This window comes from Vipera ursinii (assembly GCF_947247035.1).
Source record: "Vipera ursinii genome assembly, chromosome: 1".
NCBI lineage: Eukaryota > Metazoa > Chordata > Lepidosauria > Squamata > Viperidae > Vipera > Vipera ursinii.
Genome location: NC_139512.1, coordinates 246,489,658 through 246,508,493, shown reverse-complemented (window position 1 = coordinate 246,508,493; position 18,836 = coordinate 246,489,658). Strand labels below are relative to the sequence as shown.

Below are 18,836 nucleotides of genomic sequence, written 5' to 3'. Positions count from 1 at the left end.
AATCAGTTAGCCAATTAATTAGTTAACCACATCACAAGAGACCCTTTATTTATAATTTCCCACCACTAAATGTACCCTAATCTGTTTATTTTTATTGCTACCTTAATCTTTTTTGTATCTGAGGAATATTGTATCAGAACAAACAATCCTGCATTTTTAATGATAATGTAAAAAGGAATATATTGATTTTTAAAAACAAAATGCTGGCATTTCAGTTTGCAGTATTTTGTAATAAAATCTAAAGGGAAGGATAAAGGTTTTCCCCTGTCCATTCATGTCCAACTCTAGGGGGCAGTCTCATCCCTGTTTTTTATCTGAGGGAGTCAGTGTTATCCAAAGACATTTCCATGGTCATGTGACCAGCATGACTACATGCCAAGATAGATGAAACATTGTTAACTTTCCACTGAAGTAGTAGCCATTTATCTACTCACATTTGTGTGCTTTCAAATTGCTGGGTGGGCAGAAAACAGGCAAGTAATAGGAGCTCACCCTATTGTGTGGAATTTGGGTCTTAAACCTGGGCTATTAGCTTTCCAACTGAAAAGCTCAGTGTTTTTTAATCCCTAAGCCATCATACTCCCAACAAAATCAAACACTTTTAATTTCTTTAACTGTTTAATGCCATATAAGTATCTAAGTATCTGATAGAATGCATAAAATAACAACAACAACAATAACAACAACAATAACAACAACAATAACGATAATCATCATCATCATCATCATCATCATCAGGGCTTTTTTTCTCATAGAACGTTCAGAATGGCGTTCCGGCACCTTTTTTTTTTGCAAAAAACAACAACAGCTCCCTTATTGGATTTCCTAAGCCTATTGCAGGGCTAGGCAATCTTGGCTCTTTTTTATGACTCGTGGACTTCAACTCCCAGAAATCCTGAGCCATCCATGCTGAGGGGAAAGGGAGAGGTTTCCAAGCTGAGCCATGCTGGCTCAGGAATTCTGGAAGTTGAAGTCCATGAGTCATAAAAGAGCCAAGGTTGCCTACCCTGCACTAGAGGAGAACATTAAAATTATTTACAGGATTACTTCTTTAGGAACTAAACTTTTAGAATCTAAAACAGCTAATTCAAAAAAGCCAACAGGAAAGAACCTCACATTTTTCATCTGCTTCTTTCTTTTGGAAGGTAAAATTAGATAACAAAATAATCTAGAATAGCATCAAGATGGGTTTGGGGTGTTTTAATATTAATTTTATTATTTTTACTGTAATTGGGCTACAATGTTTAATTCTTTTTTAATCTTTTGTACATTGTATTTCTATTGTATTTATTGCCCTGTACACCGCCCTGAGTCCTTCGGGAGAAGGGTGGTATAGAAATTAAATTATTATTATTATTATTATTATTATTATTATTATTATTATTATTATTATTATTATTATTATTATTATTATTATTATTATTATTATTTCTTATGTTAACATCTCTGCAATGAAATCAAAGGTAACAGGAAAGAAATGAGAAACATTTTTCTCAATGTAATATGTCTAATTTAGCTGATTCTAGAAAAAAATAGTAACTTTTGTACACTCTTGAAAACTATTTTGAATCTATAACCATCTATTACAACTAAACCACTAAATTAAACTCTTTAAATTAAATTAAATTCTTAAGAATGAAATATTCTTAATTTGGACTTTACTTTTACTGTTTGGACTGTTGTGTGTTTTGAAAAATAGATTATTTAGAATCTAGTTATGTTGCACTTCAGTCTTTAAATAATTAACCTAGTATATACATAACAATATATGATGTTTTCCCTGGTGAGCTTAACATCAGTAACAACATTTATTAAAAAGGCTAAAATAATTTCTGGTGGTATTATCTGATATTAAAATTTTGGACAAGCAGTGATCATGTATCCTAGCAAAAGATGTTACATATGTGCATAAGTGTAGTGAGTAGCATATGCCTTTTTAAAAATATCAAACATGCAAAGAAACAAAAATAAGTCCAAAATATCTGTATTACATCCAGAAATGCCAACTTTGCAACCAATATTTCTCATCCATAACTATGGCACCCTAAGGATACCTGCATACATGCAAATGTTTCTCTGGGATCAGTAATGCAGCAGGGATTACTTTTTCCTTCCAGTAACATATACCTAAAACCAGTTTATTGCATTTGGCAATTGTACTAAAAAAACACAACCTCATTGTCAACCAATATAATTCATTTAATTTGAAATCAAGTGAAAAATTGATTTAAATTATTAAAACAAATTAATGGCAATTCTTTTATAAGAAGTTGCCTCAAACAAAACGAGTTTGACATGCCTGCTCTAGGTAGTTGAATGCACAAAAAAAAAATTCTAGACCAGGCCTGTACATGCAGCCTACCAAGCACCCTTGGACAGAGCACAGACTTTTTTTTTTAAGTAATAAAATCACCACCACTGCCCTGAAAGTCATGTTGCCTAGTGCCTCCATGGCTTACCATGACCATGAGCTCCAACACTGTAGATGCTCCTCTAGTGACCAAATCATTGATTAGCCCACCAGCATTCCTTTGCAGACCACAAAGATTTTTAAGTTGCACAGATCTCTTCTAGATTTTCCTCTTCCCTTTTCGAGTTAACTCCTTGGTCTGTCACTGAGCAAGAATTGACTTTGTAGGGAAGCATATTATCATTTGATGTATATTTAACATATGTTCTACCTTTATTTACCAATTATATATTTGTATGCAATCCACATGGCGAGGTTTGGGGCAACTTACAAGAGAAAAAATATATTTTTAAAATCATAAGATTAAAACATAAAGACAGGGCTTTTTTCTCATAGAACGCTAATAATAATAATAATAATAATAATAATAATAATAATAATAATAATAATAATAATAATAATAAAAGTTGGAAGGGATCTTAGAGGTCATCTAGTTCAACCCCCTGCTCAGGCAGGAAACGCTATATCATTTCAGACAAATGGCTGTCCAGTCTCTTCTTAAAAACTTCCAATGTTGGAGCATTCATCACTTCTGGAGGCAGGTTGTTTCACTGGTTAATTGTTCTAATTGTCAAGAAGTTTCTCTCCTTGATTAGTTTCCATCCATTGCTTCTTGTCCTGCCTTCAGGCACTTTGGAGAATAGCTTGACTCCGTCTTCTTTGTGGCAGCCCCTAGATATTGGAACACTGCTATCATTTCACCCCTAGTCCTTCTCTTTATTAAACTAGACATACCCCATTCCAGCAACCGTTCCTTATATGTTTTAGCCTCCAGTCCTCCAACCATCTTTGTTACTCTTCTCTCTACTCTTTCTAGAGTCTCAATATCTTTTTTACATTGTGGTGACCAAAACTGGATGCAGTATTCCAAGTGTGGCCTTACCAAGGCATTGTAAAGTGGTATTAATACTTCACGTGATCTTGATTCTATCCCTCTATTAATTCAGCCTAGCAGTGTGTTGGCTTTTTTGGCAGCTGCAGCACACTGCTGGCTCATATTTAAGTGATTGTCCACTATTCAAGATGATGGCAGAACTGGAAAGAAGTTATATCTCTTTTTTTCTTGACTCATAGTTTCTTGACTCAGGACCAAGGACAGCTCCAAACGAAACAGGATAATGTGCAGTATCTTAAAAATACCCTTCATTTTTTTAATGTATGCTTTGAATTTCACTACATTACATGATTTTCCAGTCATAAAAAACTTTTCACTAAATTTTCTTGTTTTCAGTCACTTCTGACTCTCATGACTTAGTGCAGATATTTTGCTACAATATCTGACAGCCAGTTTGGTGTAGTGATTAACGTGTTGACCTGGAAACCAGGAGATTGTGGAACTGTTTTCCCTTTTCTGTTTGAACTGAAATTTCCATCATCTTCAGCTAGCATGGACAATGTCATCAGCTCAGAGAATAACGCTGATTTTTTTTCATAGATATCCAGTTGGCCACAAATAGGAACAGACTGCTGATCTAACTGAACTTGGGTTTTGATGCAACCATAGTCATTTTGCTCCCATTGCTAATTGGTAATTCCACTCCATTGAGATAATTTGTGGTGCATATAGAATGCAAAGGCAGTAAACATCACATGTAACTTTTGACTTCAGACAAAGTTCTGCACAGAGACTGCAAGTGCATAGCTTAACCAAGAGCTGTTTGTTTCTATGGAATTGGGAGCCTTGTACTTTTTGGAATTCTTATAATCTAAGAAAAAAGAATATTGTTTCTGTATACATGCAAGCTCACTGTAGCTCTTTGGTGATGTGTGTAGAGACTGAGTGAGACTCCTCAAATCAACCAATGTCAACCATACTTACCATGTCACTATCTCCTCAAATTGAAGTTGGTAGTAACATAGGAGGAACTAATGAGATTTGGGCAGCAGCTCCATTTTGAATAGCTGCAGCAATTTGGAACAATGAGCAAATCAGTTACTAATTCAAGAGTTTGTGTATCAGTTTCCATGGTACCTGATCATGCAGCATAAACAATATATGAATCACGAGAGATACTCTTCAATGCATGTGATAAATTGCATAATATTAAACCACACTGATTGGAAATGTTTAATAACGTCACTGGGCCAAGTGCACAGTTGGCAACAATCAATATTAGTGTAGATGGAACCAACAGTGCCAATTTATTTCTTCCAAGAATTCTATTTTCGTGTTGTTTCTTTTTCTTACCAGGTTTTTAACTTATGTAAAACAGAAGGGATTGGTTTTATGCCTATCAATGGTCCTGAAAGCAGCATCTCATTCCACTTGGTGGATTCAAGCCTCTTTGCTCAATTTCCATATAACAACCCATTAGTTTGGGATGGTTTTTATTACTGCTGCAGAGTAATAGCAACACAAGAGACGACTATTCTTGGTGTTCCTCATTCAAAGTCAAAAATGAAGAACTACTATATGTTCTTATTCGCAATTCCTTCTGCCTTCAGAAATGCAGTCTACACTAAAATTAGTTGGGTATTTGGGGGGGGGGGGTCTGTAACCTTGAGAGAAGACTATGATGCAGCATTCCATCTCATAAAATAAGTGTATAAAGGTAAAGGTAAAGGTTCCCCCGCACATGCATGCTAGTCGTTTCCGACTCTAGGGGCCGGTGCTCATCTCCGTTTCAAAGCCGAAGAGCCAGCGCTTGTCCAAGGACGTCTCCATGGTCATGTGGCCGGCATGACTAGACGCCAAAGGTGCATGGAACGCTGTTACCTTCCCACCGCAGTGGTCCCTATTTTTCTACTTGCATCTTTACGTGCTTTCGAACTGCTAGGTTGGCAGAAGCTGGGACAAGTAACAGGCGCTCACTCTGCTACACGGCACTTGGGATTCGACCCGCCAAACTGCCGACCATCCGATCGACAAGCTCAGCGTCCTAACACACTGAGCCACCGCGTCCCTTAAAATAAGTGTATAGGTAGCATTAATTCAACAGGGTTCAATAAGGTTCAGTTAGTAATATAAGCCATTGTAAACATCAATAATGCTGCTCTCATTAAAAATAAATAGGAATGAAATAAATACAGTGGAACCAAAAGGGATAAAACAGCCTGCTTTGTGAAATAACTCAGAAGGGATTTTAGCTGCTTGATATCTCCTAATAATTTGTGGAAGGACAGAGAGAGAGAAAAGACCGATTTCCTCATTTTTGTCTCTAATTTTGTTTTTCATTTCTTAGATATTTTTCTTTTTCTTGGAAAACCAGTACAATGTTTCCAATTATATATATATTCCCATCATTCAGGGTGGCAGATGTCGAATGCCTGGATCTGGCTGATCTGTGCCATGCCGCTGCGTCTGGATCAGGAGTCCTGCTTCGGAGGTGGCCGCTAGCATTGTGACTAGCCGGTTATTGATGAGGGGGGGGGGAAAGATGCCTCTTTCCTCCAGCTAGCGATGCCGTCCCCTAGTGAATTCAGCTCTTAGATGAAGCAGGATCCCACCTTCGTCGCCACTATTGTGTAGTGCATTCCGGAACGCATAAAGGAAGCTAGGCGCAGGAGTACAGCATAACTGTCTTTATTGGGTGGTAGCTTGCGTGTGCCAAAGGAACCTGAGCCCTATTTATACCTGGCCAGGTGTGCTCCCAGCCAATCAATTTAAACCAGATTCATGGAAAATTACTGAGCTGCAAGAATACTGAAGTCTGACTTGATGTTGACATTCTACAATGAAATGGTGGTGAGATTTAGTGTTTTCCCATAAGCTCAAAACATTTAGTTTTGGGTGTGTGGGTGCTCAAGACATGTTAGATTGTGCAATATATCCAGGTTCAGAAATGATTGCTGACTTGGGTCAACAAATGGTCTTAGAATCCATTCAAAAAAAATGGAACAATGACTTTTAAGAGAAGAGCTTGTAATATTTATTGTAATATTCTATTGCTCAAAGAATGAGAGATGTCCTGCAAATGAGACAATCATGAGAAATTAAAAATGATCCCAGAGCCTCGCTCTGATTCTTGTACCTCTCTTTTAGGCAAAAATTTGTGGAGGGAAAATATAATGCAAATTGGCAATGGGATTAAAGTATGAATGCCTACTATATATCAATATAAGTATTTTCTTGAAGAAAGAGGCACCAGCACTATACACACATCTTACTGAAATAAAATATAATGCTGTTGTTATGATTATTGGCCATCAATCTGAGGTCAGTTCTTAGAGATAACACAGATAGAACTTCTCCAGGATGACATGTCTCCGATTTAGCCCTTCATGACTTCCAACTGAGCATATATTGCTGCTTTGCCATTGAGTGCATCCACCTTGCTGCTGGTTGACCTCTTCTTTAGAAGTACCGGTAAATTCAGGTTAATGGCCACAGTCCCCAAAAGAAATCAAGGAACATTGCAACACTTGGACAAATATCAAAGATCAGAAGGCTGAAAAAGCAAAACATTCAATAAAAATAAAAATAAGGTGTATTTTGTGCTGTATAGCTTTACTTACAACTATATAGGGGGTGGTGCGATTGCTCGGTGATTAAGACTCTGAGCATGTTGGCTGGAAAGCTGGCAGCCCAGGTCCAAGCCCCGAGTGCCACAAAACAGGGTGAGCTTCTGTCTTCACCCCAGCTCCTGCCAGTCTAGCAGTTTGAAAGCATGCTGGACTAGAAGATCTCCAAGGTCTATTCCAGACATGTCAAACACAAGGCCCGGGGGCCGGATGCGGCCCGCGAAGTGGTTTCATGTGGCCCGCGAAGCCATCCTGGAAACAGTGAGGGAATGGCCCCCACTGCCTTGGCCCTGACCCAGAGACCCTCCTCCTGCCAGAGACCCTCAGATCTGTCCCACTCCTGCCCAGGCCCCCATAGGCACCCTTGATGCGAACGAGGTAGAGCTGGCCACGCCCACCCAGTAGGCCATACACACTGTAGCCACACCCACCCAGTAGGCCACGCCCACCCAGGACACACCCACCCAGCCCCTTGAGGGCAACCGCAATGCTGATGCGGCCCTCAATGAAATTGAGTTTGACACCCCTGGTATTCTATTCTATTCTATTCTATTCTATTCTATTCTATTCTATTCTATTCTATTCTATTCTATTCTACTCTACTCTACTCTACTCTACTCTACTCTACTCTACTCTACTCTACTCTACTCTATTCTATTCTATTCTATTCTATTCTATTCTATTCTATTCTATTCTATTCTATTCTTTTTTGCAAGTAAATAAAAGGTACCACTGGTGGGAAGGTAACAGCATTCCCTGACATGCTGGCCACATGACCATGGAAATGTCTTTGGACAGTGCTGGCTCAATGACCTTGAAAGGAGATGAGCACTGCCTCCTATAGTTGGCAATGACCAGCAGAGTAAAATCCATAGAGACTCCTATAGTTTACCTAAACTTGAATTTAGTTCAAAATTTGTTTTGGAAAGATAAACATAGACTTTTAGAAGCTGACAATTTTGATTCATCATGATACCTATATATTTTATTATATATAGAAAAGGCTATGTGATTTTTTTTTAAAGTTAGGTTCTAAGGCAAGTTTCCATAAATACTGTACTATATTTGAATTAAACATTTTTTCAGTGTTCCTCCATGGGCCTTTTCTTTAAAAGAAAGTTTAGCTAAAAGGGATACAAAACACCTACTTTAGATTAGTTCTAATTTGTGTTTTATGGTCTCGCATTGTAAGCCATCTGGCAAGTCCTGATACATCCAGTTCTTATAAATGATGCTACGCATGTGCTTCTATCTGTGATTTTTATTTTTAGCTTTCACAACCCAGTTCTATTTTTTTTGCTAACTAAAGAATGGTTAAAAAGGGAAAATTGTGGGAGACCGAAGAGCAAGCAGCTGGAGAAGGTGAGCAGGGATTGTATAAGTGGGGGCAGATGATGTACACAGGTGCAAAACGGTATGATGCTATTTTGAGTAAAGTGAAATATGTATTTCATATAATTAACAAAAAAATGATGTTAACTGCCTAGGTGGAGCAGAACCATTTTGATGACACCATTTGCTGTCTACTGCATCCCCTGGTTAGGAAAGGGGATTATCTAAAATAATCAGAAATGAAGGCACAAAAGGTTAACTGGCAAAACATGCATTGTCAATAAAAATGTAATTGTGTAAAATGAAATACCAGCACTCAAACTATTATTTCTTTGCCCACTTCCCTTTGGAAAACAACCATCAGCTCTGAAGCAAAGTGCTTTGCCTTCTCTTCATTGATGGGATCCAATAATATGGGATCAATTTCCATCCCGTCTGCAATTTTTCCTTTTTAAGAATCTTGCTGAGAAGATGGTAGGCTTATAGCTGTAGAAGACCTGGAAGAAGCAGACTATCTGGACCATTTTAAGTTGGGCTTCAGGTTGAGTGATGGTACCGTGATAGCATTAATTACACTGACTGATGATCTTTGTGAAGTTTGAAGTGGAAGAAATGCATTCATTTTGGTCCTTTGGATCATCTCCCAGTGTCTTTCTGGTTTTTGTGATCATGGTATCCTTCTGGACCACCTTAAGGAATTGGGGCCGTATAGGAAGAGCTTTAGTGATTCTCCTCTTCAACTCTGGCTTCAGTCACTGGTGTGGGTAAGGTCCAACTCTAGATCCTCTGCAAAGCAGTATGGTTCAGAGTTCAACTTTTTCCCTATTCCTATTTAACATCTATGTAAAACTGTTGGGTTATGTTATCCATAAGCACATGTTTAAATATCATCAGTATGTGAAACCCAGCTATATATCTCTATCATCTAAACAAGTGATATCATCAGGATTTTTTCCCCCCGTGTCTGAAAACTGTGAGAATCTGGATGCTAAATCCAAACAAGACTGAGTATCTGTGGTTTTAGAGACTCCTCTGGATCTGATGACTCTTCATTTTTAGTTCTGGATGGCAGTGCTCTTGGTTAGATAGAACTCATTGCAATCTGGAGTACTCACAGCTCCTGCCTCTGCACCAATCCATACTATATACCAATTGTGTCCATTCCTGAATCGGGAAGCTCTTCATGCTCTTCAGTCCCATCCTGATTGAACTATTTGTAATGACACTCTTTATCTGATTCTAAAGGGCCCGAGCTACTCATAAAACAACAGTTAAAGTAAAGATAGCCAGGAATAATTTGTTCTAGATTTCGATTATGTGACTAAACTCTAGAATTTAAGATTTTCACATGCACATACAGCAGGCAAACTATCACAGCGGAATTTGCACATTCAGGGATGATATCCATTGGTTTTCTTCATGTGAGTGTTTTTCCTCCCTCTTTCATCTAGCTGAGCCACGTAAGAGGAAAATATATATATGATATATACTAAATGCAATTGCCTTTCTATAAACAGCTAAGCTAAAGACAATAGAACCATATTATGTGTATGCTTCCAAACATGCTACTTTTGTGCTGCACAATTATTATTTTTTCCCAGGACAAATGGCCTTGTTGGCTGTTGAACGAGATGCTACAGCTGCGTAGGCAACCAAATTAATTGACGTGAGGAGATCGTCACATATTTGATAATTTTCTCTTTCAGTTCCCCTAAAAATTGCAGTTTGGTGACAACTTTGGAAGAGAGCCTGGGAGGTCACCTTCAAAGCTTTTGAGGAGCCACGTATAGTCTAAGAACCTCAGATTTTGTTCCTCAGGATAATAGCAGTTTTAGTTCTGCGCATGTATTGTAGAGTGGTGTGTGTTGTGGTGGGGGGAGGGGAATAAAGATTTGAATTACATGACAGGCTGCATTTCTAATATTTTTGTGTATAGTGATGAGATGTAATCTTAGAATGGTACCTTTGGTGGCAGCAGAATATAATCAATCCTCTCTTTTTAGTTTTTCTAAAGTAAGCAAGCCAACAAAAGCGAACCGCTGAATCCTACCTGCCTGCCAGCATATTCTTTTATAGGTATGTGTTACACAATGAAAAATATTGTACTGTTGGAAAATTTTAAGGGTTTTTTTTTCTTTCTCCCCTGCAACATAGCTATTACATCAAGTTATTTTACTGAGACTTTCAGCACGATCGTGTACAGGCTCAACTTCCTAACAGCAGAGTGCACTCTGCTACAAGAAAAACACGCTGACCACAAACTTTTTCTGGCTCTTGTACGTTCGGAACGATTTCTTTTAAACAAGGGTCCTGTTATGGAAAGTAGCTGTACTGGGTGTGGGGGCTGCAAACTACGATTCTTGCTAGATGGCTTTCTGACTAGTGAGCAATTGCGTGCGTGGTTAAAACGAGGCAGGGGAAGGGACCAGCATCCTCGGAGAGCTCCTGAGTCATCTAGGAGACCCACAATTGCAACAGAGGACTTTATCTTGCTGGGTGAGGAAGCCCTTTCCCACCAGGGGGCAGGCGCACTTGCTGCACTTGAAGCAGTCGCTGTGCCATTGGCGATCTTCAAACGAGATGAACTTCCCTCCTTCAAGAGCTAAAAGGATAAAGCAAAATACGAGATGTTGGGATTTTAGCAGGTTTTGCTTACACTCTAATAAGCAGAGTTCTTTCTTCTGGGAAATAAATAAAACCCTGAGTTTAAAATCTGAGAGAAGCGATTTGTAGCTAAAGGCAAATGACTAGTCTCGGGTTTTTGTTTTGTTTCTTTGGCTGTTTTCAAATCAAATCAGCCTTTACTGTCAAAGTACAACATGTGTACAATGAGAGTGGCTAAAGAAAATCCCTAACCCAGTGAATCCTACTAACAAACACACAATCTTATTGTTTTGGGTCTTCTGGCTTGCAAACAGATGAACCAACACTGAATTACTATGTTCCCAAATGCCTGGTTATTTCATTTTTCCCTTGAGGGACACTGAAAAAGGAATGCAGGGATTCTGGAAAAAGGAATGGTTTTTTTAAGGCATTTTGCCACAAAGTCCCCACATTCACAGGCAAAAGCCTGCTTGCTTTCTCAACAGCATCTCCCCCGCCCCCATGCATTGACATGATAAATGGCTGAAACTGGTTAACTGAAGCACAGCCAAGCACAGCCCCTCCTTCCCCATAAAAACAACATTTTTTCTTCTTTCTCCAATCCTGCTCTTCCTCTAGCAAGTAATTCACTTGAATTTGCTCATCCTTTTCCACTCCAAATTCCAACTGTTGGCAATTAAACCTACCATGTTGTGGGGTCAGATATAATGAAAAGATTAAAATTATGTTTTCTAGTGCCACCACATATTTCAGACCACTTTCCATCCAGCCTGAATATCATCTAGTCTTATTCATGATGGAAAATTGTGGCACTGCTAACTGATCGTACTCTATGTGCTTTCATGAGGTAAGGAAGGTGAACGCCAGCTATGCCTAGAACAAATTTATTTGTCCCAGGACTATCAAAGTTGAAGTCACTTATAAGTAAGAAGATTGTGAACAGTCACCAGTAATGGGTTCGGTGCAGGCCACACATTTCTTTGCAAAACATCTTCTGAAGCACTCCAGGCAGTAAGGATGTTCATCTTCGGAAATGAATCGATGTTCTGCAAGTTGCTTCTTACATCCAGTACATAGAAAACATTCCTTATGCCATGGCTGGTCATGGTAAGTCACCCCACCATCGGTGATCGCCTAGTATATGAGAAAATATCATTACTTTAAATTGATGAATTGACACATGGTTGTACCAAAATTACGATAAAAAATAACTACTGCTCCTTGATTAAATTTCAAAAAGAAGTAATGAGAATGTTGAGGAAAGCCCTACAGTCCTAGTCCTAGTTCACTGACTTCCTCGTTTGTAGTTATAACAGAATGAAAATGTAACTTTGCCACCATTTCTTCCATTTATGACTTTGCAGCTTTGCAAAGCAAAGAAAAGCTGAAGTAAGATCTTATAAGGACAATTGTGGTTTCACTTAGCAACTGCTTTGCTTGACAACTAAGTTGCCAGTTGTTCACAATGGCTAATTGTGGTCGTCAAATGAGGACTATCTGGATCGCAGCATCCTCAGAACTAAGCATTTTATAATTAATATCTCCTTTTTCCCCTTCTCTTTAGGGCCATAGATGAGGAAATGGTAATGTTCCAGCTGTTGATAAATCATAGCTGCTTCAGCCAGCATAGGCCATTGTAAGAGATGCTAGCAGCAGTTTAACAAGACTGGGGGAGTCTCAAGTTCTCCTTTACTGCTTTAGGGAGAAGGATACTGTATCATGAGGAATATCCTATGTCTTTTATAGCACTGTTAGTGGATTTGGATGCTGAAGCCCATGCTACTCTAGCTCATATATAATTATTGGAAAACATCTGGAATACATCTGAAGAGGCATGAGAACCCAACATACAAATCAAGATAAAATAAAAATTTGGGACTTAGGCATAAAGCGACAATCTCTTTTAGTTATATAGTTACATACATGGCACAGATGGAACAAAGGCTGGTAATTTAATCCACACCTCTCTCTTCTTAGTGAAAAGTCTTAGGAGGAAGCCTTGATAGACAAAGCAATGATGGGTGGCTCAGCTCAGTAGCTATGGCTATATCTTACTCCTTTTCTGCCTTTCACATAACATTGCCTACCCCGCAAAAGGGAATCGTATGAGAGATGTATCTCCATCTCTATTGTCTGTCTGCAGCTACACCTTGTCAAAAAGTTATCTCTCTTCTCTCAACCATCATCTGATGTTTTGAAAGTGAACTTTGAAATTCACTCCAGTGATATGCTCCTTCATGCGGTTGTGCAGGGTTTTTCAGGCAGGCATTCTGTGCTCTTGTCTTCATGAATTGTTCTGGGGATCTTTGGCATCCTGTGCTTTCTTACATTAAGGAAGGTATGGAATGGCTAAGGCAGAGTAACACCTGAAGAGGCCAGTTAAGTTGTTTCTAAGTACAACTGCCACCTGGGGCTGATGATGGGGTCTGGTTGGAGACCTTTTACCCAACCTGGTGGCTTAAATTTTGTATCTGGGAGTCAGGGATTCCCTACTTTTGCCCTAGTGAACATTGCCTTTTTGTAGAAGAGACTTTTTTTTAATCTCCCACAAAAGTACCATACTGAAACCACTAAAGGAGACATCTCATGAAAATAAACAGAGATGTTTCTGAGATTGCTTCCATTGAAAAAGCTGAATGAAAAGAAAAAGCACATGGAGAATGCAGAAGTGCAGTGCTGATTTCTAAGCTATGCATAAGTCAGTGGTGGGTGGATATGTAGGTTACCATCTTCTGCATTATTACTGGAAATCAGACATCTCGGATGGTGTTATGGTTAAGGTGCTAGACTGGCAAAAGTTCAGACCCAAGAGATCCCTTAGCTGCAGGAACCCACTAGGTGTCTTTGAGCCAGTTTCTCAGTCCAATCTGCCTTGTAGAGTTGTTGCTCTAGAGCAGAGGTCTCCAACCTTTCAGGGCTTGAGGATTGGAGGAAAGGAGAGCAGCTTCAAAGTTGGTGTGCGTGCACACGAGGCCATGCACACTGGCATGGCACTAGCAGCCCCGTTCACGCATGCAGCATGCACTGGCACCGTGCGCATGTGTGAATGGCCGTGCACCCCCACAGCAGCTAGCAGCCCATTCATGCATGCGCCAATGAGCCGCACAAACCGCCCGGGCTAGCAGTGCATGCACAAATGATCTGTGGACACACACCCTGCACTAGCATCCATGTTTGTGCCCACATGCGTGCACAAACAAGGCCATGGGTGTTAGCATGAGTGGGGGGAGAAATGTGCGCCCACGTGTGCGTGCACCAGCCAGCTGTTTCTGCGGCCCACTGGCCAAGAGCCCACGGCCTGGTCCCAGGCCGCGGACCGTAGGTTATGGACCCCTGCTCTAGAGGAAATGAGAGGAGGAACTACTATGACCAATATTCTCAAATTCTTTGCCTAGGAAGGGAATATTGGTCATAGTAGTTCCCCCTCCCATTTCCTTTAGAGCTAATAAATTCCAGGCTCTCTTGGATGAAACTGATATTTTTTTAAAAAAAAACACCAATCCATTTCAATCCAATCTCAGACCTGACTATGGCATAGAAACTGCCTTGGTTACCCTGTGTGATGATCTGTGCCAGGAAAAAGACAGGGGGAGTGTGGCCCTGTTGGTCATCTTGGACTTCTCAGCAGCTTTTAGTACCACCAACCACAGCATGTTCCTGGATACTGTTAGAGTTGGGATATAGAGGCATTGATTGCAATGATTCTCTGCTACTTGGTCAGTTCCAGAATGGGGGAGGGAGAATTGGGGGACTATTCTTCTGCCTTGTGGCAATGAGCTATGAAATCCCTCAGGGGTCCATCCTATCCCTTACACTTTTTAACATCTACTGTATGTGAAACCACTCATTTGGATATGTAGGAAATATCTTCAATATGCGGATAAGATACAAAGAAGTTCTATCTCTTCATTTCCTGCAACACAGGTGAGGCACTTGGCATCTAGTGTTTGATTAAGTTGAACGATTGGATGAGGCCCAATAAACTGAGACTCAGTCCAGACAAAACTGAGAAACTGTTGTAGGTGGTACATCTATTCAGCTGAATGATGCTCTCTCCCTGTGCTACAGGGCCAGCACTCATCCTAAAAGAGCAGGTTTGTAATCTGGAGGTGCTCCTACATCCATCAGTGCTAGAGACCCAGGTAGTCTTGATGGCATGAAGTGCCCTTCATCCGCTTCAATTGGTTTAACAACTGTTCTTACTTGGAAAGACGCAGCCTTGCAACAGTTATTTCACACTGATGTGAATTCCAAATTTTTCATTTGGATTATGAAAAACGAGTGTTTATGAAACTGCTGTTGAAAAAATATATATCAGTTACTTCAAACCAGAATAGCTAGACTGCTCACTGGGGCTGGCCAATATGAACATTTTATGTCAGTTGTTGGTCTTCTACAGTGGCTGCCTGTTCATTTCAGGACTCAATTCATAGTGCTGGTTTTGATCTTTAAAGCCCTACCTTGCTTAGGATCAGGTTTCTGAAGGAGAACCTTCTCCCATATGTATCTATGGTATGTACCTGGACCTTAAATCTTCTAATGATGCCCTCCTCCAGGGCCCCCTACCAAAGGAGGTCAGGTGGACCTCTAACAAAGGGGAGACCTTTTTTGCTGGTGGCACATTTATGGAATTGCCTCCCCAGAAAGACTTAGCTGGCACCCATATTAATATCATTTAGGTACCAGGTGGATAACTTTCTATTTTTCCCAGGCATTTCAATTCATATCATTTCAAGAGTTTGAGTGATTGCATTGTTGTCCAGTCTGTATGGCGTTTTCATCCTGTATTTGATTTGATTTTGTTGTATGAGATTGTATTCACATTATCTCTTTTAATTTCTTTCATTGTAAATCACCTATTGAACATTTAATAAACAAATATATATATATATATATATATATATATATATATATATATATATATATATATATATATATATATATATATATATATATATATATATATGTGGATCCTTGGTTTTTCGGGTTTTTCCCCGCGTAGAACTAAAGGTGTAGGCGCAACATTTCGACGAAATCCCATCCGTCATCATCAGGCTAGTGGTTTCTGCTTCCTTCTTCTGGGAGAAGTATGTGGCTGTTTGTTTTTCTTTTTTAAACTGCCAGAGGGGGTGTGTTCCGTGAGTGGAAGTGTGCTGATTGGGTGGGGATTATGTGTGTTCTGATTGGGTGGGAGTGTGTTTTGAATGGTGGGGGTGTTCTGATTGGGTGGGGGTGTGTTTTGAGTGGATGGGCTGGTCTCAGCTGCCAGCCTTAGACCTGAGCTGGTGAGTTGTGCTGTTTTTGTTTGCCTTCGTGTTTGTGGTGGTGCCATGTTTTTATAGTGGGTGTCAGTTTGCTTATTATGTGGTTTGGAGGGGTTTAAAGTGGCTGATGTTGCAGCTGTAGTTAGGTTTCTGTCCTGTGGTTGTGCCTCCCCATCATTGTGGGTTCGGATTTGCTTTTTGAATAGTTGTGTGGTGGTGATGTCATGTGATGTTATCATGAGTTTGGGTCTGGTATCATTCTTGGTGGTTGGGACTCGTCTGTCAATCAAGGCGGGTTTCCAAATAGCTGGTAGGCGAGAGGTATCATCTCGTTTGTTCATGCTGTGGGGGCGTTTTTCTATCTCAATGGCTTCTCTGATTATTCTGTTGTTAAAATGTTCAATTTTGGCGATAGTTTTGGTTTTTTTAAAATCAATTTCATGTCCCGTGGCTTCAAAGTGTTGGACCAGGGATGAAGTTTGTTCTCCCTTTCTGAGTGAGTTTTTGTGCTCTTCAATGCGTGCACTTATTCTTTTGTTGGTCTGTCCGATGTATGTGGTGGGGCAGGTGGTGCATGGGATTTCGTATACTCCTTGGTTTTCTAAGCCAATTATGTCCTTGGGGTTTCTTAGGATGGTGGATATTTTTCTGTCTGTGTAGAATGCTGTTTTGATGTTGTGTTTTTGGAGGACTTTGCTGATTCTGACAAAGGCAACGCCACGGTGGTAATGAACTCATCTGACTACCATACCAAATTATCCAACCTACTCCGAGACTCCACATACAAACTCCTCAAGACAGACCCCACCACCTACCTGGAAAAAAACCACAAAATCCAAAATAAAAGCCACCCCCATCAGTGAAGAGATCCAGAAAACAATCATTCCCAGAGAAAAATCATCCAGATGTCCCAAGCTCTATGGTCTGCCCAAGATACACAAAGAAGGAACCCCTCTCAGACCCATAGTCAGCTCCATAGGCTCACCTCTACAAAATCTAGCCAAATTTCTTGCCAAACAACTACAGCCTTACGCAGCATTCTACACAGACAGAAAAATATCCACCATCCTAAGAAACCCCAAGGACATAATTGGCTTAGAAAACCAAGGAGTATACGAAATCCCATGCACCACCTGCCCCACCACATACATCGGACAGACCAACAGAAGAATAAGTGCACGCATTGAAGAGCACAAAAACTCACTCAGAAAGGGAGAACAAACTTCATCCCTGGTCCAACACTTTGAAGCCACGGGACATGAAATTGATTTTAAAAAAACCAAAACTATCGCCAAAATTGAACATTTTAACAACAGAATAATCAGAGAAGCCATTGAGATAGAAAAACGCCCCCACAGCATAAACAAACGAGATGATACCTCTCGCCTACCAACCATTTGGAAACCCGCCTTGATTGACAGACGAGTCCCAACCACCAAGAATGATACCAGACCCAAACTCATGATAACACCACATGACATCACCACCACACAACCATTCAAAAAGCAAATCCGAACCCACAATGATAACGAGGCACAACCACAAAACAGAAACCTAACTACAGCTGCAACATCAGCCACTTTAAACCCCTCCAAACCACACAATAAGCAAACTGACACCCACTATAAAAACATGGCACCACCACAAACACGAAGCCAAACAAAAGCAGCACAACTCACCAGCTCAGGTCTAAGGCTGGCAGCTGAGACCAGCCCATACACTCAAAACACACCTCCACCCAATCAGAACACACCCACCATTCAAAACACACTCCCACCCAATCAGAACACACTTAAACTCCCACCCAATCAGAGCACACCTCCACCCACTGGCAGTTTAAAAAAGAGGAACAAACAGCCACATGCTTCTCCCAGAAGAAGGAAGCAGAAGCCACCAGCCTGATGATGACGGATGGGATTCCGTCGAAACGTCGCTCCTACACCTATATATATATATATATATATATATATATATATATATATATATATATATATATATATATATATATATATATATATATATATATATATATATATATATATATATATATATATATATCATCATCAGGCTGGTGGCTTCTGCTTCCTTCTTCTGGGAGAAGCATGTGGTAGTGGCTGTTTGTTCCTCTTTTTTAAACTGCCAGAGGGGGTGTGTTCTGTGGGTGGAGGTGTGCTCTGATTGGGTGGGAGTGTGTTTTGAATGGTGGGGGTGTTCTGATTGGGTGGGGGTGTGTTTTGAGTGGATGGGCTGGTCTCAGCTGCCAGCCTTAGACCTGAGCTGGTGAGTTGTGCTGCTTTTGTTCGGCTTCGTGTTTGTGGTGGTGCCATGTTTTTATAGTGGGTGTCAGTTGGCTTATTGTGTGGTTTGGAGGGGTTTAAAGTTGACGGATGGGATTCCGTCGAAACGTTGTGCCTACACCTTCATTTCTACGCGGGAAAAAACCCGAATGACCAAAGGTCCACATACAGACACCCGCGAAAACCTCAGAAAACATATATATATATATATACACACACACACACACACACACACACACACATATATATGACAAATAAATATATTATCACTGTGTTCATAGAGTTTACCCCCAGTAAAAGTGGCTTTTTAAATGAATGCCTGCAAGGCCACTGTACTGACTCATACCTTCTCTGTTCCCTGCTCTTTATTTTCATTTGCCATCCTACCTTTTTGCAGGAGTAGCAATA

At 40.1% G+C, this 18,836-nt stretch overlaps 1 protein-coding gene across 1 annotated transcript in view; it reads right to left on the bottom strand.

Moving 5' to 3' along the window:
- Positions 1-9,243: 9,243 nt before the first annotated feature.
- Positions 9,244-18,836, bottom strand: part of FHL5 (four and a half LIM domains 5) — a 31,345-nt gene continuing 21,752 nt past the window's right edge. The window contains exons 4-6 of the mRNA XM_083350071.1: positions 18,816-18,836; positions 11,815-12,001; positions 9,244-10,865 (exon numbers count right to left, since the gene is read on the bottom strand). The exon at positions 18,816-18,836 is cut by the window's right edge and continues 149 nt beyond it. Of these exons, the coding sequence (XP_083206197.1) occupies positions 10,714-10,865; positions 11,815-12,001; positions 18,816-18,836 (360 nt within the window). The 3' untranslated portion in view covers positions 9,244-10,713. The remainder of the gene's footprint in view (positions 10,866-11,814; positions 12,002-18,815) is intronic.